This window comes from Rhinoraja longicauda, chromosome 1, assembly GCF_053455715.1.
Source record: "Rhinoraja longicauda isolate Sanriku21f chromosome 1, sRhiLon1.1, whole genome shotgun sequence".
Lineage (NCBI taxonomy): Eukaryota > Metazoa > Chordata > Chondrichthyes > Rajiformes > Arhynchobatidae > Rhinoraja > Rhinoraja longicauda.
The window spans coordinates 133817478-133841481 of NC_135953.1; the positions used below are offsets into that span (position 1 = coordinate 133817478).

General features: G+C 44.3%; 1 protein-coding gene across 2 annotated transcripts in view; it reads left to right on the forward strand.

The window, feature by feature from the left end:
• Nucleotides 1–24004, forward strand: part of tll1 (tolloid-like 1) — a 321825-nt gene that overhangs the window by 118141 nt on the left and 179680 nt on the right. For both annotated transcript variants that reach the window (XM_078406985.1, XM_078406994.1), the window contains exons 3-5: nucleotides 12154–12264; nucleotides 15971–16051; nucleotides 22134–22286. In XM_078406985.1, the coding sequence (XP_078263111.1) occupies nucleotides 12154–12264; nucleotides 15971–16051; nucleotides 22134–22286 (345 nt within the window). The remainder of the gene's footprint in view (nucleotides 1–12153; nucleotides 12265–15970; nucleotides 16052–22133; nucleotides 22287–24004) is intronic.

The window sequence follows — 24004 nt, forward strand, 5'->3', positions numbered from 1 at the left end:
TACCATAGTTGACGCTTTGCTGCACATTTTGCCCGTTCCATAGAACTACCCAGGGTGGATGACGAGGACTTAAAGTAGCTCCCACCCCCGGTTTAGGTTTATAATTGTCACATAGTCCCAGGGGCAGTGAAAACCTTTGTTCTGCAGGCTATCCAAACAGATCAGACGTATCAAACGTAGATACAATCAAGTCAACCTCAAGAACAATTGACAGAGCAAAGGGGAAGATACAGAGTGCAGAATATAGTTCTCATCATTGTAGCACTTCAGTTTCCTTGACAAAGTCTAATATCTGAAATTCATTCAGAAACCTGATAACAGAGTGGAAGAAGCTGAGTCTGAAGAAGGGTCTCGACCCAAAATGTCACCCGTTCCTTCTCTCCAGAGATGCTGCCTGTCCCGCTGAGTTACTCCAGCATTTTGTGCCCATCTTTGGATTAAACCAGCATCTGCAGTTCCTTCCTACACATGCTGTTTCTGAGTCTGGCAGTGTGCGCTTTCAAGCTTCTGCACTTCCTACCAGACGGGAAAAGATCCAGCAAAGATAAATCACTAATGATTTTTAACAAAGATAAATCATGAATAATTTTGGTATGTCCTGAATCAGCTTTGTAATTGAACTTTCAGAGTTATCGGATTTCAGAAGTTATCTGCTGCAATCAGAGTTAAAGCTGTTATACATTAGATAAGACCATTGCCAGAATTTGTACTGAAATCATTCACTCAGTTGAGCAGTGCAATATCCCTGTGGCACGTTTCAAAGGCTAAGTATTGCAGCGTAACCTGTTGTAGAATTTTATTAACATCACACACCATTTGTCAAGAATTAAATGGTAGTTTGTTGACATTTAACCAGGCATTTGTGTCAAATAACTATGAAAACAGCTTCATGAAGTAAAATGGCCAAAGATATTCTGGCTAACTGGTCCTGTGTCAGCAGGTTTTAAATTGCCAAATCTTTACTGATTCCATTAGTTATTGAGTTGAACTTAATAAATCAACCTGTTGCTGCACAATGATGCAGCGCTAGAGTTGCAGCTCCAGAGACCCAGGTTCGATCCTGACTATGGGTGCTGGCTGAATGGAATTTGTACATTGTCCCCGTGACCTGTGGGTTTTCTTGAGTGCATCCAAGTCAAGTCAATAGATGTTTTTAAAGCAGCGATAGATAGATTCTTGATAAGTACGGGTGTCAGGGGTTATGGGGTGAAGGCAGAAGAATGGGGTTAGGAGGGAGAGATAGATCAGCCATGATTGAATAGCAGAGTCAGAGTAGACTTGATGGGCCGAATGGCCTAATTCTGCTCCTATTACTTATGACATTAGGGTGGGGGGGGGGGGGGGTAATTTTCAACTGGTATGTGGGGAAATTCTCTTAAAGCTTTTCCCTTTATCTCTGTACACGTGGCAATAATAAACCTAAACCTAAGGTTTTTATTCACAAAATGCTGGAGTAACTCAGCAGGTCAGGCAGCATCTCAGGAGAGAAGGAATGGGCGACGTTTCGGGTCGAGACCCTTCTTCAGACTGTTGTCAGGGGGGGCGGGACAAAGGAAGGATATAGGTGGAGACAGGAAGATAGAGGGAGATCTGGGAAGTGGGGGGGGGGAAGAGAGGAACCATCTAAAGTTGGAGAAGTCAATGTTCATACCGCTGGGCTGCAAGCTGCCCAAGCGAAATAGGAGGTGCTGTTCCTCATATTTCTGGATCAATCAGGAAACAGCACCTCATATTTCGCTCCCTATCTATATTAGACCTCCCCAGAATGCATCATCTCGCACCATCAGGATTACATGCCATCTGTTATTGTCCAGTCAAATTTACCACCAGATTTACCAGCCACGATCACATTGAATGGCGGTGCTGGCTCGAAGGGCCAAATGGCCTACTCCTGCACCTATTGTCTATTGTCTATTGTCTATCAACATCACTCTGCAACCTAACAATGTGGGGGAGCTTCCATTGGGAATGGCTGGATCAAGCTCCATGGTGAGAGAGATCATAGCATGATTGATCTGCACCCTGAAGTGGGGGACGGGCAGTTCCAAAGGGAATAGCCAGGTCGAGTTTAGAGATACAGCACAGAAACAGGCCCTTTCGGCCCACCGGGTCCGCGCCGACCAGCGATCCCTATACATTAACACTATCCTATACCCACTAGGGACAATTTTTACATTTACCAAGCCAATTAACCTACATACCTGTACGTCTTTGGAGTGTGGGAGGGAACCGAAGATCTCGGAGAAAAGCCACGCAGGTCACGGGGAGAACGTACAAACTCCATACAGAGTTCTGCCATGGGAGGTGGGTTACACAGGGCATGGCCTGTCCACCCTCCAATGTTCATCCTCGCTGGGTACTTCTGCGGACAAACACTGCATACAGAGTTTTGATCGCAGATGTTTGAGTTGCTTTGGAGATTGCACCTGATCTCCTGCCCTGGTGCGCAGACTGCCGTTGAGTCCAGCAGCATCTGAGGAACATTGTGAGCTTGGGGTGGATGCACTTGCTGTGTGGTCCTTCAGCCATAAGCCCACAGGAGCTGCTGAGCAAGGTTCAAATGCTCTTCATCTTGGTCTTCATTAACTAACTTAAGTTCAAGTTTTTTTCCGTTGTTTCGCATGAGATGAATGTACCTGTAACTACAATTATCTTAATACTACAATTTTAAGATAACTACAATTCTCTTAATAATACATATGCTCCCCATGTTGGGGGAGTCCAGAACCAGGGGTCACAGTTTAAGAGTAAGGTATAGGCCATTTAGGACTGAGATGAGGAAAAACTTTTTCACCCAGAGAGTTATGAATCTGTGGAATTCTCTGCCATAGAAGGCAGTGGAGGCCAATTCACTGGATGTATTGAAGAGAGAGTTAGTTATAGATCTTCGGGCTAACAGAATCAAAGGATATGGGAAGAAAACATGAAACAGAGTACTGATTCTGGATGATCAGCCATGATCATATTGGCTCGAAGCGCCGAATGGCCTACTCCTGCACCTATTTTCTATGTTTCTATGTTTCCATCTTAAAAGTACAATTTTTAAAAATTGTTTAAAAATACACATTTTCATGTTTTTGAATCTGAACTTTTTTTCTGAATGCCAGGAACATTTTAAAAGCAGTGGAACATGATTTGTTGTTTGCAGTGAGCTGAAAGAGGCAATCTGGGTGGTCCTGATGAGATGTTTGGTCACCTGGTGCTCCTGCTACAGCCTGCAAGTTTTCTGATGCAGTGATGGCTGTGGAGTCACAATAGGTCATTTTGGCAGAGCGGTTCACAAGGGGAACCATTGCAAGGCTTGGCCTGGTGGAGCGTGATTATCTATATACTAAAACTCTTGTTTGTTACCTTGTTTGTGACTGAACTTCAGCCAAAACTTCAGCGCAACAAATTTAGGCCCACCTTACTCACCATTGTCACTTTAGTGATAATGCACGTAATTTTAGATTTAGATTTAGAGATACAGCGCGGAAACAGGCCCTTTAGGCCCACCGAGTCCGCACCGCCCAGCGATTCCCGCACATTAACACTATCCTACACACACTAGGGACAATTTTTACATATTACCCAGTCAATTAACCTACATACCTGTTCGTCTTTGGAGTGTAGGAGGAAACCGAAGATCTCGGAGAAAACCCACTCAGGTTTGGGCCCAACGGGTCCACTTGGTCTAGTCTTTTATTGAAATCGGTCTTATATTTTTTAAGTTATTCACATTTTAAAGTTTAAAAGGAGGGGAGGGGGAAGGGAGGAGGGAGGGGGGGAAGGGAGGAGTGGGGGAGAAGGGAGAGGGGAGGGGGGGGGTTGAGGAGAGAGGGGAGTGGGGGAGGAGAGGGTGCTGCACCAATGCAGGAGACGTTTGGGCCCAACGGGTCCACTTGGTCTAGTCTTTCACCAAAACTCTCCAAATGTTGACCTTCTCTTGGCAGTGGCTTGACAAGCATCTGCTTTGAGTGATACCTGCTTGTGCACTGCAAGGGGGAGACGAGTAAATTAGCTGTCCAACCGCACGGTGGTCACGGTGGCGGTCACGGTGACGCAGCGGTGGAGTTGCTGCCTTTCAGCGCTCGCAGCGCGGAGACCCGGGTTTGATCCTGACTACGGGTGCTGTCTGTACGGAGTTTGTACGTTCTCTCCGTGACCTGCGTGGGTTCACTCCGAGATCTTCGGTTTCTTCCCACATTAATTTAGGTTAATTGGCTTGGTGTATGTGTAAATTGTCCCTAGTGCAGGATAGTGTTAATGTGTGGCGATCGCCGGTCGGCTTAGACCCGGTGGGCCGAAGGGCATGTTTCCGCGCTGTATCTCTAAACTAAATTGAAACCAAACCCATTTCATTCTTAACACACACACACACGCACACACACACGCGCACACGCATGCACGCACACACACACACACACACACGCACACACACACGCGCACACGCACGCACGCACGCACACACACACACACACACACACACACACACACACACACACAAGCTGTAGTGTAATCTTTTGTCATTTAGTAACTTTTGCTTGTGATCTTTCTTCAATATCTGTGCCACGAGTCATTAAAAAAAAACCTCAAAGCAAATAAAAACCTGCAGATATTGTAAATCTGAAATCGAGAAGAAACCAGCTGGAATCATTGTGTAGGAAGGAACTGCAGATCCTGTTGTATACCAACGATAGACACAAAGTAACTCAGCGGGACAGGCAGCATCTCTGGAGAGAAGGAATGGACGACGTTTCAGGTCGAGACCCTTCTTCAGAACTCTGAACTGGAAACATTTACCAAGTTGACACGATGGCGCAGCGGTAGAGTTGCTGCCTTACAGCGCTTGCAGCGCCGGAGGCTCGGGTTCAATCCTGACTAGGGGGGCTGTCTGTACGGTGTTTGTACTCTCTCCCAGTGACCTTTGTGGATTTTCTCCGAGATCTTCGGTTTCCACCCACATTCCAATGTTGTACAGGTTTGTATGCTAATTGGCTTGGTGTATGTGCAAAATTGTCCCTAGTGTGTGTAGGATAGTGTTAATGTGCGGGGATCGCTGGCTGGTGGGCCGAAGGGGCCTGTTTCCCCGCGGGTATCTCTAATCCAAACTATAGCTAAGTCAGACGACAATTGTGGGGAGAGCAGTGTTTTGGGCGAATTATGAGAATATAGACACAAAAAGCTGGAGTAGCTCAGCGGGACAGGCAGCATCCCTGGAGAGAAGGAATGGGTGACGTTTCGGGTCTTTTATAAGAATTGAAAAAGTGAGAGGGAAAGGGTCTTTCCATCCCTCCCTTTTAACGTAAAAGAGCAAAGGGAGTGATTGTGAGAGACTTGAAACCAAACAAAATTTACCTGACACAGATATTGTTGATATCAGATCAATGTTCACCACAGGTGCTCCTCAACTTACCATGGGGTTCCGTTCCGAGAAACCCATCAGAAACCGAAAATATCGTAAGTCGAGATGCATTGAGTGCACGCGATCACGTGGCCGGAAGCGAGCTGCGGCTCGCCACGGGTCGCTGCCGTTTGCACCATTGCAAAGTCGAAATATCGTAAGTCGAAGCACCGTAAGCCGGGGAGCACCTGTATTCTCTTTCTGAGATGGTATTTGGACAAGTAAGCAAATCATTGTTATAGACAATAGACAATAGGTGCAGGAGGAGGCCATTCGGCCCTTCGAGCCAGCACCGCCATTCCATGTGATCATGGCTGATCATTCTCAATCAGTACCCCGTTCCTGCCTTCTCCCCATACCCCCTGACTCCGCTATCCCTAAGAGCTCTATTGAGCTCTATCTTGAATGCATTCAGAGAATTGGCCTCCACTGCCTTCTGAGGCAGAGAATTCCACAGATTCACAACTCTCTGAGTGAAAAAGATTTTCCTCATCTTCGTTCTATATGGCCTAGCCCTTATTCTTAAACTGTGTTATGTTTCATTACGCACGGCAATTAAACACTCTTGACTTTCTTGACTCTTGGACAACCTTTTGTCATCTAGTCACAGATATCCCCTTTGTTCCTTTACTCCTCCATCGCCCTTTCTGCAACTGACCTCTCACTTTTCCAATTCAAAAACATGACAATGGTTTGCAAATCTGTGACCATCAGCTCCTCAGGCCACCGTTGATATTTGCTCCTTCATATAAATATGTATGCCTTGGATATAAATACATTAAATTTGTCTGACGGCGTTTGAAAGTGACACTGTTTATTTTAGCAAACTCTGCTGGCTCAGCACCTGCCGGCTGGAAAAAAATGCTTATGTTTAATGGATATTTTTGTGTCGGCAATTCACTAATATTAAATTATTAGGATGTTTCCACTAGTGGGAGAGTCTGAGACCAGAGGCCACAGCCTCAGAATTAAAGGACGTTTCTTTAGTAAGGAGATGAGGAGGAATTCCTTTAGTCAGAGGGTGATAAATCTGTGGAATTCTTTGCCACAGAAGGCTGTGGAGGCCAAGTCTGTGGATATTTTTAAGGCAGTGATAGATAGATTCTTGATTAGAATGGGGGTTATGGGGAGAAGGCAGGAGAATAGGGTTAGGAGGGAGAGATAGATCAGCCATGATTGAATGGCAGAGTAGACTTGATGGGCCAAATCTCCTAATTCTGCTCCTATCACTTATGACCTCATGATTAAAACATCCAGACATTAAAAAAATTAAATAATGGTTGGCTGGTGTGGGAAGATGTTGCACATTATAGACAATAGACAATAGACAATAGGTGCAGGAGGAGGCCATTCGCCCCTTTGAGCCAGCACTGCCATTCAATGTGATCATGACTGATCATTCTCAATCAGTACCCTGTTCCTGCCTTCTCCCCATACCCCCTGAATCCGCTATCTTTAAGAGCTCTATCTAGCTCTCTCTTGAATGCATTCCGAGAATTGGCCTCCACTGCCTTCTGAGGCAGAGAATTCCACAGATTCACAACTATGCAAAGAGACAGATCGTAGCCAGCAACGATGATCATGGAAAGGTGGAGTGCACAACGGTCCATTGTGGGCTGGTAGAAGGGGTGATAACCAAAGATACCAGAGGAGCAAGATGGACCACTCTGTTGAAATCGCCTATACTGAAGTGCAGTACGCGAAGGAGCGGAACGTCCGCCATTTTAGTAAGCAAAACCCGCCATCCGCTATGCCTCTCGCAGTGTAATCAGTGTTTTGGGGGAAAAGTATGTGTGATGATACCATAAAAATGCAGAATATATCTCATCTATCAATTCACAGATGTTTGTTATTTTTGTTTTTAAATGGTTCTGCAAGTTTCTGCCTACTAAAATGGCGCCATGACGTACAATAGACAATAGACAATAGGTGCAGGAGTAGGCCATTCGGCCCTTCGAGCCAGCACCGCCATTCAATGTGATCATGGCTGATCATTCTCAATCAGTACCCCGTTCCTGCCCTCTCCCCATACCCCCTGACTCCGCTATCCTTAAGAGCTCTATCTAGCTCTCTCTTGAATGTATTCAGAGAATTGGCCTCCACTGCCCTCTGAGGCAGAGAATTGCACAGATTCACAACTCTCTGACTAAAAAAGTTTTTCCTCATCTCTGTTCTAAATGGCCTACCCCTTATTCTTAAACTGTGGCCCCTGGTTCTGGACTCCCCCAACATTGGGAACATGTTTCCTGCCTCTAACGTGTCCAACCCCTTAATAATCTTATACGTTTCGATAAGATCCCCTCTCATCCTTCTAAATTCCAGTGTATACAACCCTAGTCGATCCAGTCGATCCAGCCTGCTGTACCTGCATGCTTCCTTTCAGTGACTGATGCACTAAGACACCCAGATCACGTTGTACGTCCCCTTTTCCTAACTTAACACCATTCAAATAATAATCTGACACCATTCAAATAATAATCTGACACCATTCAAATAATAATCTGACACCATTCAAATAATAATAATAGTAATTGCAAATAATAGTAAAACTACGGTTTTCAGGGTCGAGTGGTCTATCCGGCTCCATTATCTTTGGTGATAACGAGTAATATAGACAGCGAAATGCAGCGAGACGACAGTGAAACTAAGACGATGACTGGGACGGAGAAAGAGGGGACGCAAGGGGTTGATGAAAGACTGCCTCAATATCTGTGCTGACGATTAAGCAGGATGAACTACTGACTGCATTGGGTACGGTGTGAAATGTCACCCGTCTGGTTGGTCACAAGCACTAAGCTGATACAAGATTATTTTATTAATTGCAGCAGGCCGCTTGATTGGAAGTCCTCATGCGGAGATAGATGTGGGGTGAAATTGAGACGGGATTTAACATGTTCCATTCAGTGGTCCACTTTTTCCATACCTGTCTGTCATGAGGAGTTTCAGTTATAATAATTGCTGGGTTCCACTGAAGAAATGTCTTGGCTTTGTGCAAGGATCTATTTGCTGGGTTCCACTGAAGAAATGTCTTGGCTTTGTGCAAGGATCTATTTGCTGGGTTCCACTGAAGAAATGTCTTGGCTTTGTGCAAGGATCTATTTGCTGGGTTCCACTGAAGAAATGTCTTGGCTTTGTGCAAGGATCTATTTGCTGGGTTCCACTGAAGAAATGTCTTGGCTTTGTGCAAGGATCTATTTGCTGGGTTCCACTGAAGAAATGTCTTGGCTTTGTGCAAGGATCTATTTGCTGGGTTCCACTGAAGAAATGTCTTGGCTTTGTGCAAGGATCTATTTGCTGGGTTCCACTGAAGAAATGTCTTGGCTTTGTGCAAGGATCTATTTGCTGGGTTCCACTGAAGAAATGTCTTGCCTTTGTGCAGGGATCTATTTGTCATGTCAAATTTAAAAAAAAGTAAAATCCAATCCTTCAATGGTAATTCCCCGAGGAAGCCGGCTCTTTCTAAAAATATAAATGATGTGTCAAAATCCATTAACAGCAGTCTGTGTTTTTACACATCATCAATCTGCTCCTCCCAAACAATGATAGTTGATTAGAATTGTTCTTTGGAAATATGCTGCTGCCTTCAATAATGGTATTTATAGCAGATAAATGTACAGTGAAGTACCACATCGATTCCTGGTTAATGTTGACCTTAATTCTTCTGAATTTAATCAAAGTTTCAGTCGGTTGTGAACAACTGAAAGGCTGTAATATATTACACTTTTATATATTATATATATTATATGTGGCTAAACTGGTCCAGTTTAGGTGGTTTCAATATATTAAGCAAGAAGGTCTGGGTGGGGATAGTGATGAAATCATGGCCAGCTGCAAATGAAAAATTGAATTGGATAAATTTTACTAGCCAAGTATGTATACGTACAAGGAATTTCCCCTGGTGCTTTGCTCGCAAGTAACAACACGACATGCAGTAAACAATTGGATATGGTGCAAAATGTCACCCTTCTGGTTGGAAAATAACAAAAGGTTGCAGAAGCAATGTGTAGGAAGGCTGGTTTACTCAGAAGATAGACACAAAAAGCTGGAGTAACTCAGCGGGACAGGCAGCATCTCTGGAAAGAAGGAATTGGTGACGTTTCGGGTCGAGGCCCTTCTTCGGACTTGTTAGGGCAAAAAGGAAAATGAGAGATATAGACGGCGGTGCAGAGAGATAAAGAACAATGAATGAAAGATATGCGGAATGCTGGAAATCTGAAATAAAGTCGAAAAGTGCTGGGAACATTCAGCATGTTCGGAACAATAGAGGACCTGGCATGGGGGGGACCATCGTGAAGGGGAGGGGGGGGGGACAAAGGTGGACCTGGCACGGGATATTTCGTAACTTGGTCGGTGCCCTTTATGTGGCGACTATTTGCATACGATTTATTCACAAAATGCTGGAGTAACTCAGCAGGTCAGGCAGCATCTCGGGAGAGAAGGAACGGGCGACGTTTCGGGTCGAGACCCTTCTTCAGACTGATGTCAGGGGGGCGGGACAAAGGAAGGATTCATTCATATGTAGAGAGACAAAGTATTCATTCATTCATCTATTAGAAAGTTTCAGGCCAATGGTCCTTCAATGGAAAACATTTTAAATTCACCCCAATTGTCCGAAGAAGGGTGGACCCTTCTTCGGACAATTGGGGTGAATTTAAAATGTTTTGACCTGAAACGTCACCTATCCATGTCTTCCAGAGATGCTGCTTGACAGGTTGAATTATTCCAGCACTTTGTGTCCACAACACTTGATAGCGTAATCTGTGAAGTCGTCCAGTATTCTTACTGGCTTTCCTTCAAATCAGAGGCCAACACTAGACTGGTGCATTATCATCATCACTGACTATCCAAGACACAGGGATAATGTTTGCCAGGGGACATTATTAATGAAACTGGAGATAGCCGTGGAGTCCAATCTGTCTTTAGTTTAGTTTCCTATGGAGATGACAGTGTGGAAACAGGCCCTTTGGCCCACCGAGTCTGCACCGACTAGCGATATAGACACTATCCTGCACACACTAGGAACAATTTATAATTATACCAAGCCAATTAACCTACAAATCAGTACGTCTTTGGGGTGTGGGAGGGAACAGGAGTTCCCAGAGAAAGCCTACGCAATTCACTGAGAGAACGTACCAACTGCACGCGTAGTCAAAATTGAACCCGGGTCTCTGGCGCGTAAGGCAGCAACTCTGCCGCTGCGTCCACGTGTTGCTCACAAGGTCTTCTACAAGGTCTTCTACAAGGTAGGAAGGACACAGGTATTGGCTGCATTTCTCGTCTTCCTCAGCCATTTTTCTACAACTTCAGAGTAACTATTATTTTTGAGTCACAGGGAAACAGCATGGAAACAAGATTTCCAGCCTATTGAGCCCACACAAACCATCAGCCATACATTTCATACTAATCAACAATAATTCTATTTTCTAGCATTCCCACATTCTATTCCATATCCCTTTGATTCACCATTCCCCTACACACAAGGAACAATTTATCATGGCCAATTAACCTCCCAACTTGCACATCACTGGGATGTAGCAGGAAACCGGAGTATCCGGAGGGAACCCATGTGATCACAGGGAGGTCAGGATTGAACCAGGATCTCTGGCACAGTGAGTCAGTGGGTCTACAGTGAGTCACAGTAAGACAGTGCCACACCACTGTACGTCCTTGTGTTCTTTAAATTGGCCGTGAATTTATATTTCGTTCAAAGGCATTGGAACCTCTCCTTGACATTCAGAGGCTGATTTTCAGAGATTCCTCATGGTGTTCTATATGTCCTGTTCTGGTTTAGTTTAGAGACACAGCACAGAAACAGGCCCTTCGGCCCACCGAGTCCGCGCTGACCAGCGATCCCCGCACATTAACACTATCCTACACGCACTGGGGACAATTTACACATTGTAAAATATTAATGAATACAGACGTTATAGTTATTACCATTCCCTCCAGGTATCATCAGAAATGTATATCAGATAAATTATAAATATCAATCAAATTACACGGTGGCGCAGCGGTAGAGTTGCTGCCTTACAACGAATGCAGCGCCGGAGACTCAGGTTCGATCCTGGCTACAGGTGCTGTACTGTACGGAGTTTGCACGTTCTCCCCGTGACCTGCGTGGGTTTTCTCCGAGATCTTCGGTTTCCTCCCTCACTCCAAAGACGTCCAGGTTTGTAGGTTAATTGGCTGGGCAAATGTAAAAATTGTCCCTAGTGTGTGTAGGATAGTGTTAGTGTGCGGGGATCGCAAGGCGGCGCGGACCCGGTGGGCCGAAGGGCCTGTTTCTGCGCTGTATCTCTAAATCTAAAAAAAAAAAAAATCAATGGGATAAATCAAACTAACCAGGTGTCGATGTGTGCCAAGTGGCAGCAGGCAATTGCTTTTTTCCAGAAGCTTATAACTACTGGGATGGACAAAGTTATTTAACTGTCCAAATCAACTGCCATCTCATTTTGACTAGTATTCAGGAACTTAATGAAACTATGTGGTTGTGTATGTTGGTTGAAGACACCATCAGCTGGTCTCATTCCCTTTCTTGGTTTAATAGGTAATGAAGGTTTCAATAATTCTTGTTGGCTGGGGTTCTGCTTATTCAATGTTATCGTAGCGCGATCTTCAGGACAGAAAGGGAATGGTCGGGCACATTAAGCTTACGTGATCCATCAAACACTAATCAAGGTCAATTTGTATGCCATCGCATTTTTCCTGTTTCTCTATGATGATTACGGCTTTGGTGCTTTATCTAAATTGATATTGTTTTTGTTTTTAAGCTGCATTTTGGGGAGACATTGCCTTAGACGAAGAAGACTTGCAACTCTTTCAGATTGACAGGACAATTGATTTATCAAGACACACCTTGGGCAGAATTGGGCACACAACAGGTAACGTATGTTCAATGCACATGGTCAGCATTCTTTCCAACTGAAGCTACCCAAAGAACGAGCCACTAAATGGCACGGTGGCACAGCGGTAGAGTTGCTGCCTCACAGCGCCAGAGACCCGGGTTTGATCCTGACCACGGGCGCTGTCTTTACGGAGTTTGTACGTTCTCCCCGTGACCTGCGTGGGTTTTCTTCGGGCGTTCTGTTTCCTCCCACACTCCAAAGACGTACAGGTTTGTAGGTTAATTGGCTTTGGTAAAATTGTAAATTGTCCCTAATCTGTTAGTGTGCGGGGATCTCCGGTCAGCACGGACACAGTGGGCCGAAGGGCCTGTTTCCGCGTTGTATCTCTAAACTAAACTAAACACAAAAAGTTTTTAAGTCTGCACTGGTGACAACATACTTCACCTCATGCCAGCTCTTATGTGAAAATCTACCGCAGTGCCACTTACAATTTAATATAACTTGTTGCCCTGTACTATTCAAATTTTTAGCAAACTTCTTTAGAAATAACATTGTGACTTCAAATCTTTTGCTGTTGTAAATGTGTGTTCATGCATCATTGAATAATCGTGCTAATCCCTCTGTGCTTTAACCGATGCACATCCCTACAGCTAAGGTCCATTTCAGATGTGATTGCTGCACTGTTTATCTTCATAAGTTCATAAGTGATAGGAGCAGAATTAGGCCATTCGGCCCACATAGTCTACTCCGCCATTCAATTAGGGCTGATCTATCTCTCCCTCCTAACCCCATTCGCCTGCCTTCTCCCCATAACCCCTGACATCTGTACAAATACGTACTTTGCAGGAAAAATGTTCCCCATCTCGGGGGAGTCCAGAACCAGGGGTCACGGTTTAAGAATAAGGGGTAGGCCATTTAAGACTGAGATGGGAAAAACCTTTTTCCACCCAGAGAGTTGTGAATCTGTGGAATTCTCTGCCACAGAAGGCAGCGGAGGCCAATTCACCAGATGTTTTCAAGAGAGAGTTAGATTTGGCTCTTCGGGCTAATGGAATCAAGGGAGATGGGGGGAAAAGCAGGCACGGGGTACTGATTTTGGATGATCTGCCATGATCATATTGAATGGCGGTGCTGGCTCGAAGGGCTGAAGGGCCGAATGGCCTAATCCTGCACCTATTTTGTATGTTTCTAATCATTTTCATTCTCTCTTTCCAGGCCGAAGTAGACCAAGCAACCCTTAGCAGGAGACACCCACTAGCAGTTGACATGTGTAGTCATTGACAATGGAAAGATTAGGTCTATCATTGTGCCCAAGTTGAACACTTTAATGGCCCTTTCAGTTCACATTCGTTGTCTAAGGAGTTACCTGGAGTAACTAATTTTTTTGAAAGTTGAATCTTATCAAGTGATGTTACATTTGAGAAAGGGAGAAAAATCAAATTAACAAAATGGCAAGTAAAATGGACAGAGCTAAAGTGCATTCTGGAAGTAGTGAATAAATATTAAGTTGTAAAATTACTTGATGAATTTATTTATCTTTTACTTCAAACTTTCAGTCAATCACATCAGTGGGTTGTTAGAAATGTCAAGATTATTTATGATATATGTTGAATGTGGTCTAATTGGAAACGAAGAATGATAATCGAACAGGTTCCATAATGAAGACAATTCACACAATTAAATGCCAAAGGTGAAAGTTTATGCTGAGTTTATGAGAGTTATTCCCATTGCAGCACAGAATTACAATGTATTCATGGGCAGACTGGAGAATATGTGCGGTACTGTGGCACAGTTGCAACCATACAGTGCCTTACATTTCCCCCCCCACATCAAAAATCTTCTAACCCACCTCTCTAACTCCAGGTCCCTCAGGTTGGCCGACTTGGGGCTACTCACTATCCCGCGGTCTAGGCTTAAGCTCAGGGGTGACCGCGCTTTTGCGGTTGCAGCTCCTAGACTGTGGAACAGCATCCCTCTCCGCATCAGAACTGCCCCCTCCATCGACTCCTTTAAGTCCAGGCTCAAAACCTATTTCTACTCCCTAGCGTTTGAGGCCCATTGAGGAGGCGCTGTGAACTGTTTTGTATGTGCTGTTATGTTTGTGTCCTACTGTATGTTTCATTTTTTTTCTCCCTTAGTACCTAAACAGATGTACAGCACTTTGGTCAACGTGGGTTGTTTTTAAATGTGCTTATACAAATAAAATTGACTTGACTTGACTTGACTTGACTTATTCAATCCTGACTACTTGTGCTGTCTGTATGGAGTTTGTATGTTCTCCATGTGACGGTGTGGGTTTTTTCCTGGGTGCTCCGGTTTCAAAGAAACATAGAAAATAGGTGCGGGAATAGGCCATTCGGCCCTTCGAGCCAGCACCTCCATTCAATATGATCATGGCTGATCATCCAAAATCAGTACCCCGTTCCTGCTTTCCTCCCACATTCCAAAGGTGTGCAGCTTTGTACATCAATTAATTGGCTTCTGTAAATTGTCCTAAGTGTGTAGGATAGAACTAGTGTACGGGTGATCGTTGGTGGATCATCGGCATGGACTCGGTGGGCCGAAGGAGCCTGTTTCCATGCTGTATCTCGAAACTAAACTAAACTAAATATATCATTGCTATTCACTGCCTTCCCAATGTTATGACTGTTGGTTAATACAACACCATCTATGTGACTAAGTACCTGCACTAAGCTTCCCATTCATGTTTTGGTGTCCTGCTCAAAATTCAGCCCCAAAACCAACACGATCACACATTCCTCTCAGTTAATTGCGAGATTTTATTGCTTGCAAATTGACTGGCATATTGGCTGCATATCACCAGCCCACAACACTGTAATTAATCTATTATTTGTTGCTGTTTGAAAGATGCAAAAAGTTGCGCGGATAGGCCTTTTTTTCTTCTTTTATAGCTTTCTATTTTGTAAGAAATGGTTATTTTTATTCTGGCAGCTATGACCGTAAATACATCATAGCTGCATGCTGCTAACCTAACTGTATATTTTTCCTGGACACTCATGCAATGAATCTGACACTGATTAATGGAGCTCCCTGCAGTTTATATAGATCTTTCTGTCACCAGCTGATTCTGCAGCCATGAGAGTGGAAAAATAATGCTTGAATTTTCACATTGAAACATCCCAAAGCACTTTTCCCACTGGCTGAAGTGACGAATGTTTTCTTTTGTGTGTAGACAAGTGTGGCTGACATTCTACACCAATGTTCACAAAAAGCACAAGATGATCGGACTGTCCATTTATTTTAGTTGACGGTGACTCAGGGGGAACATTGGCTGGGAGGGCGAAGATCCTCAATCTTTCCTTTATAATAATATTTCCTTTAATGCCTCTTCCAAGGGATGTTACCTGTAGCACTTCCTCAGACGTGTTCATCATTGAAGCTCTTGTGTTGCTATGATATTATATGGTCATAAGTTCATGTGATAGGAGCAGAATTAAACCATTCGGCCCATCAAGTCTACTCCGCCATTCAATCATGGCTGATCTATCTCTCCCGACTAACCCCATTATAGGTCGGACCAGAGGTTAAAGTGTTATCAACTGAGTTGCACTGACACAAAGTTTTCATTTTTATACATAATTTATTCTATACAATCCTTTTATTCCTATGAACACGGATTGTAAGCTTGAACGTATTCTCATTTTCTGTAGTAATATTAAAATGGTCTAATGTGCTCAGTTCTACATCAATGTAAGTGCCATTCCCTTTTATATTTTTAAAGGTGGATCTGGAGAACATAGCGTTTCGGAAAAGAAGGGAACAGTTTATCAACTTATAGATCAGATACTAAGATTGGGAACAGGTATGATTCAACTAAATTATCAATATTACATGATGCCAAATTATATTGCATTCGTCATTTTTTAATATTGCATGAAAAGTGGATTTAATCTTTTTCAGTTTGCTAACACGTTGTTGGGTCTTTTATGAATATAAACTTGACCCCCTCAGAAAATCAAGAAATCAGTGAAATCAAGTGTGCAGCAACAGCAGCTCTGAACCACGACTGATGTAGTCCTTGATAACACTCTGCGAAGTTCAACACAGCTTAGTGTAGTCGAGAGATACAACGTGGAACCAGGCCCTTCGGCTCACTGGGTCCGCTCCGACCAGTGATCCCCGCTTATTAACACTATCCTACACACACACGCTAGGGACAATTTTTACATTTACCAGGCCAATTTACCGGCAAACCTGTACGTCTTTGGAGTGTGGGAGGAAACTGAAGATCTCGGAGAAAATCCACGCAGGTCACGGGGACAATGTGCAAACTCCGTACAGACGGCGCCCGTAGTCGGGATTGAACTTGGGTCTCCGGGCACTGCGAGCGTTGTAAGGCAGCGACTCTGCCGCCGCGCCACCGTGCCGCAACTTTGTCGTGCAGCAAGAAGTGCAGGACATCAGCTCTTCATGGTGCACGGAGGAGTGGAAACCTGCCGGAGAGAAGGAAATGGCTGCAGATTTTCTCTCTAAGGGACATTGAAGTGTTCTTACCTGGGACCTGTAACATGAGAGGAGTCAATGTCCATACCGCTGGGGTGTAAGTTGCCCCAAGCAAAATATAAGGTGCTGGTCCTCCAATTTGTGCTGGGCCTCGCTCTGGCAATGGAGGAGGCCCAGGACAGGATGGTCAGCGTGGGGACAGAGTGAGTGAGGCCCAGCGCAAATTGGAGGAACAACACCTCATATTTTGCTTATTCACAAAATGCTGGAGTAACTCAGCAGGTCAGGCAGCATCTCAGGAGAGAAGGAATGGGTGACGTTTCGGGTCGAGACCTTCTTCAGACTGCTTAGACAGTTTACACCCCAGCAGTATGAAAAGTGACTTCTCTAACTTCGTAACCCTTGCTTTCCCTCTCTCTCCTTCCCTCCCCCTTCCCAGTTCTCCGACCAGTCTGTCTCCCTCATTACATTTTACCTCTGCAGTATAAGAAAATAACTGCAGATGCCGGTACAAATCGATTTATTCACAAAATGCTGGAGTAACTCAGCAGGTCAGGCAGCATCTCGGGAGAGAAGGGAATGGGTGACGTTTCGGGTCGAGACCCTTCAGAAGATTCCTTCTCTCCCGAGATGCTGCCTGACCTGCTGAGTTACTCCAGCATTTTGTGAATAAATACACTTTATCTCTGTTTGCTTTGTTGTCACCTTCTCCTAGCTAACAATGATCTATTTTACTTTTTACTTGAGAGCATCTCTTTTGATGTCGCATTTTCATGCCTTGCCCTTCCTTATCTCTGTGTCTCCCTCTACCCCAACTCTCAGTCTGAAGAAGGGTCTTGACCGGAAATGTCACCCATTCCTTCTATCCGGAGATGCTGCCTGTCCCGCTGAGTTACTCCAGCATTTTGTGTCTATCTTCAGTGTAAACCAGCATTGGCACTTGCTTCCTACACATGAGAGGAGTTCTCTTTGAATGAAAGATATAGAATGGAAACAGGCCCTCTTGGCACACCGAGTCCACCTATCAATAATCCATTCAGACTCGTTCTATGATATCCCACTTTTGCAACCACTCCCTACACATTGGGGACAATTTACAGAGGCCAATTAACCTGCAAAGCCACACTTCTGTGGGATGTGGGAAGAAACGGTGGCGCAGCGGTAGAGTTGCTGCCTTACAGCGAATGCAGCGCCGGAGACTAAGGTTTGATCCTGACTACGGGCGCCGCCTGTACGGAGTTTGTACGTTCGCCCTGTGACCTGCGTGGGTTTTCTCCGAGATCTTCGGTTTCCTCCCACACTCCAAAGACGTACAGGTATGTAGGTTAATTGACTGGGTAAATGTAAAAAATGGTCCCTAGTGTGTGTAGGATAGTGTTAATGTGCGGGGATCGCTGGGCGGCGCGGACTCGGTGGGCCGAAAGGCCTGTTTCCGCACTGTATCTCTAAATCTAAATCTAAATCTAAATCTAAACCGGAGCACATGCTAGCATTTATTTAAACATGGCTAAAATACAAAATTTGGGATGTAATGCTGAGGCTCTATAAGGCGCTGGTCAGGCCGCCTGCAATTGCGAGCAATTTTGGGACACCATATCTGAGGAAGGATGTGCTGGCTCTGGAGAGGGTCCAGAGGAGGTTTACAAGAATGATCCCAAGAATGAGTGGGTTAACATATGAGCGTGTGATGACACTGGGCCTGTGCTCGCTGGAGTTTAGAAGTATAGAGGGGAACCTCACTGAAACTTACCGAATAGTGAAAGGCTACTGGGGGAGTGTAGGGCTAGAGGTCATAGCCTCAGATTTAAAGGACGTGCCTTTAGGAAGGAAATGAGGAGGAATAGCTTTAGTCAGAGGGTGGTGATTCTGTGGAATTCTTTACCATGTCAATGGATATTTTTAAGGCAGAGATAGATTCTTGATTAGTACGGGTGTCAGAGGTTATGGGGAGAAGGCAGGAGAATGGTATTAGGAGGGAGAGATAGATCAGCTATGATTGAATGGTGGAGTAGACTTGATGGGCCGAATGGCTTAATTCTCCTCCTGTCACTTATGACATGAAAATTGCAGCCAAAACTTACAGTCCCTATTAGCGACCGACAATAACTCTCCCAGAAATGTATGCAAAATTGCACCAATTCCCCATTTATCCTCTGAGACTTCAGAGGATTTCTATGCAAATTATATCCCAAATAAATAAATAACACAGAATTCTAGAAATTTCAAACGTCCCTTCATAAATTAGACCTCAGCAAAAAAAAAACAATATAAAGCATTCCTCCTTGGGGTGGCACAGCAGTAGAGTTGCTGCCTTACAGAATTTGCAGCGCCGGAGACCCGGGTTCGATCCCAACTACGGGTGCTGTCTGTACGGAGTTTGTACGTTCTCCCCGTGACCGTGTGGGTTTTCTCCGCGATCTTCGGTTTCCTCCCAAACTCCAGGTTTGTAGGTTAATTGGCTTTGTATAAATGAAAAATTGTCCCTACTGTGTGTAGGATATTGTTAGTGTGCGAGGACGCTGGTCGGTACAGACCCGATGGGCCGAAGGGCCTGTTTCCGCACTACACCTCTAAACTAAACCAAACATCATTTCAAGCACCACTCTGTTGACATCATAGAAACATAGAAACATAGAAAGTTGGTGCAGGAGGAGGCCATTCGTCCCTTTGAGCCAGCACCGCCATTCATTGTGATCACGGCTGATCGTCCACAATCAATAACCCGTAACTGCCTTCTCCCCATATTCCTTGATTCCACTAGCCCCTAGAGCTCTATCTAACTCTCTCTTAAATCCATCCAGTGATTTGTCCTCCACTGCTCTCTGTGGCAGAGAATTCCACAAATTCACAACTCTCTGGGTGAAAAAGTTCCTTCTCACCTCAGTTTTAAATAGCCTCCCCTTTATTCTAAGACTGTGGCCCCTGGTTCTGTACTCGCCCAACATTGGGACCATTTTTCCTGCATCTAGCTTGTTCAATCCTTTTACTATTTTATATGTCTCTATAAAATCCCCTCTCATTCTTCTAAACTCCAGTGAATACAAGCCTAGTCTATTCAATCTTTCCTCATATAACAGTCCCGCCACCCCAGGGATCAATCTCGTGAACCTACGCTGCACTGCCTCAATTAGAAGGATGTCCTTCCTCAAATTAGGAGACCACAACTGTACACAATACTCCAGCTGTGGTCTTACCAGGGCCCTATACAACTGCAGAAGAACCTCTTTACTCCTATACTGAAATCCCCTCGTTATGAAGGCCAACATTCCACTAGCTTTCTTCACTGCCTGCTGTACCTGCACGCCAACTTTCAGTGACTGGTGTACAAGGCCACCCAGGTCTCGCTGCACTTCCCCCTTACCTAACCTGACACCATTGAGATAATAATTGCATTTTGAAATGATAAATGCATGAGAAAATCATGCATTTTCAGGATTAATTGTATGTCTCCCAAAGCCTTCCGAAAGTACCGAAATAATAGGAAGTGCTCATTGCAACCACTACTGAGCAACTGATTCACTGGTTGCCTCATTGCTCAAGCCATTGTCACTGTTTTTCAATGGGGAATTTTGGGCTTGGCATAGCAGAGAACTTAGACTAGGGGCAGAAGGCACAGAAATGGACACACACAAAGATTCTGTGCATGGAGAGTTTTTGGGGACATAATATCCTGCCTCAGACTATCCCATGAGCAGTGTCAACACACTCTCAGCGTTTGCACTATGTTGAGATTTTGCACTATATTGGGTTTATTAATGTCATTGATCCAAGTGATAATTTTAGATTTAATTTTTTTTTTTTAGATTTTAGAGATACAGCGCGGAAACAGGCCCTTCGGCCCACCGAGTCCGCGCCGCCCAGCGATCCCCGCACATTAACAATATCCTACACACACTAGGGACAATTTTTACATATTACCCAGTCAATTAACCTACTTACCTGTACGTCTTTGGAGTGTGGGAGCAAACCGAAGATCTCAGGGTAAACCCACGCAGGTCACGGGGAGAACGTACAAACTCCGTACAGACGGCGCCCGTAGTCAGGATCGAACCTGAGTCTCCGGCGCTGCATTCGCTGTAAGGCAGCAACTCTACCGCTGCGCCACCGTGCCACCCGGTTATTATTGAACTGGTTATTATTATAATGAATGAACCGGTTATTATTAACAATGAAGGCTGAATCTGAATGTAATTTAAAGTGTCAACCATATTTCTTTTGCAGTCACAAACAGAGTGATAAACTTGAAGTAGATTGGCTTAATTAGGGCCATCACATTCCTCAGGAGTTTTCAACAGGTACCTCCTAAAGAACAATTGGCCAGAAATGTCAGAAGTGGTTCTTTGATAATCAGGTGACAAATGAGTTGTTTAAAAAACAAGGGAAAGAAATCTGAGAGATGAGATACAAGGAACTGCAGATGTTGATTAATTTAAAAAATGGCAAAATGTGCTGGAGTAACTCAGCGGGTCAGACAGCATATCTGGAGAACATGTATAGGTGACGTTTCAGGTCTCGACCCTTATCTAATCATGTTCTCCAGAGATGCTGCCTGTCCCGCTAAATTACTCCAGCACTTTGTGTTTTGACAAGAAATCTGAGATGGCACCAAAAAGCTGCTTTGTCAAGTCTTCACTGGGAAGCTTCTAACTGGTACTGCCTGCGAGAATAAAATCTGTTCAGGTTACCGTTCCACAAGGAATCATCATTCAAATATCTGGTCGTAGAAAACCTCTAAAACAAGTTCATGAGTGTTTCCCCGCTACTCTCAAGGTCAAAATCTGGAGCATCCTCCCTCTCAGAAAACTGGTCTTCTGATCCTGGTTGGTAAAGTGGGAAGCAAGGTGGCACAGCGGTAGAGTTGCTGCCTTACACCACTTACAGGGCGAGAGACCCGGGTTCGATCCCGACTACGGGTGCTGTCTGTATGGTGTTTGTACGCTCTTCCGGTGACCGTGTGGGTTTTCTCTGAAATCTCCAAAGATGTACAGGTTTGTGGGTTAATTGACTTGGTAGAAGTGTAAATTGTCCCTAGTGTGTAGGATAGAGTTAATGTGCGGGGATCGCTGGTCGGTGCGGACTCAGTGGGCCGATGGGCCTGTTTCCGTGCTGTATCTCTAAACTAAACTAAACTAAACTATTGAACAAGCCTTCAGAAAAACTGTAAAATTCAATTTTGCCAGAAGGCTCAATTTTTCTGAAAAGCATTTTCCCAAATACTGCCTCACTTCTTTCCAAGTTTTAAATTGAAATGAGGTAAATATTGCTGCAATCCTTGAGGATTTGTTCTGGTTTGGCATTAATCTGAAGAGTAAATCAACAAAGGGCAAAGTGCGGTATGTGCTTGATATTCCATTGAAAGTGTCGGAGACGAATAATATTCATTAAAAAAAAAGGAAACTCATGAAATAAAACTTTTCAATTTTAAAAACAATTATTTCCAGGCAGCAATCAAAATATCACCGACAGAGAAAAGAACAACCCAGAGACATCAAGAAAGGGCGAAAAGAACAGAGTTCCCAGAGCTGCGACATCTCGCGCTGAGAGAATTTGGCCTGGGAGTGTCATCCCTTACGTCATCGGAGGCAATTTCACTGGTGAGCGTTGTACAATGTTAAATAAAACTGGACTTTTTAATTGCCTCTTGCGAACATAACACAATGTTAACCCACATATTGCCTTAAATGCTAATCACCATCTCTTGGCGTTTTTTTCCCATGTATTAAATTGCGATTAGGTAAATGTTGTTGTAATCCTTGAGGATCGGTGTTGGTAAATTACTGTCACGTTTACCGCGATACAATGAAAAACTTTGTTTTGTGTGCTATCCAGACAATTCATACCATACATGGGTACGTCAGGTGCCAGAAGGAACTGCAGGTGCTGGTTTAAACCGAAGATAGACGCAAAGTGCTGGAGTAACTCAGTGGGACAGGCAGCATCTCTGGAGAGAAGGAATGGGTGACGTTTCGGGTTGAGACCCTTCAGAAGGGTCTGAGGAAGGATCTCCACCCGAAACGTCACCCATTCCTTCTCTCCAGAGGTGCTGCCTGTCCCGCTGAATTACTCCAGCACTTTGTATCTATCATGGGTATATCTGGTACTGCACAAGCGAAAATAAACAGAGGGCAGAATCTAGTGTTTGAGAGAATGCAGTAAAATTAAATGCAGTGGCTGCAACAAGGTAGATTGGAAGATTAGGAAATTCATGCCTCGTGTATGAGAGGTCTGATAACAATGAGGAGAAAGCTGTACTTTCCACCTCAGGTCTCTTCTGGCTAACGTAAGAGGGAGGAAGGGCGAATGACTGGGATAGTGAGTGGATTATGAGGATAGATTATGTGACACTTTGCCATCAACCCACGTTGAGAAAGAAGGATTCAAATTACCAATTTGTGTATCACCCAATTATTTTATAACATAACTGTATCATTTGAAGCACACTCTTGAGTCGGTATTAAGTTGTCACAATTGTAATCAAAAAGACAACAGTCAAACAGTCCCAATGATGATGAAATGGCAAGGTAATGATGAATCTTGGATTCATCAGTCCTTTTGCTAAGAATTTAAAATGTTTCCTAAATATTGGACCCCTCCCTTCCACTTTCTCATTAACAGCCAATCTTCGGGTGAGAATTAGGTGGCAATATAAACCTTTCACTTAGGCAATCTCTGCTAAAGTCATCAACTTTTCCATATGGCAGATAAAACAGTACAGCTCAGCCCACAATGGGAGAAACAGGGAACATTGTAAAATTACGAAGATAGACACTAAAAGCTGCAGTAACTCAGCGGGACAGGCAGCATCTCTGGAGAGAAGGAATGTGTGACGTTTTGGGTCGAGACCCTTCTTCAGACTGAAAGTCACAAGAAAGGGAAATGAGAGAAATAGACGATGATGTAGAGAGATATGGAACAATGAATGAAAGATATGCAAAAAGTAATGATGATAAAGGAAACAGGCCACTAAGGGTCTCGACCCGAAACGTCACCCATTCCTTCTCTCCCGAGATGCTGCCTGACCCGCTGAGTTACTCCAGCATTTTGTGTTTACCTTCGATTTAAACTAGCATCAGCAGGTTTTTTTTCCTACTCTGTTAGCTGTTTGTTGGGTGAGAACGAGAAGCTGGTGCGACTTGGGTGGGGGAGAGTTGGAGAGAGAGGGAATGCAGGGGTCTCTTGAAGTTAGAGAAATCATCTTCATACTATTGGGCTGTCAGCTGCCCAAGCGAAATATGAGATCCTGTTCCTCCAATTTGTGCTTAGCCTCACTCTGACAATGGAGGAGACCTGGGACGGAAAGGTCAGTGTGGGA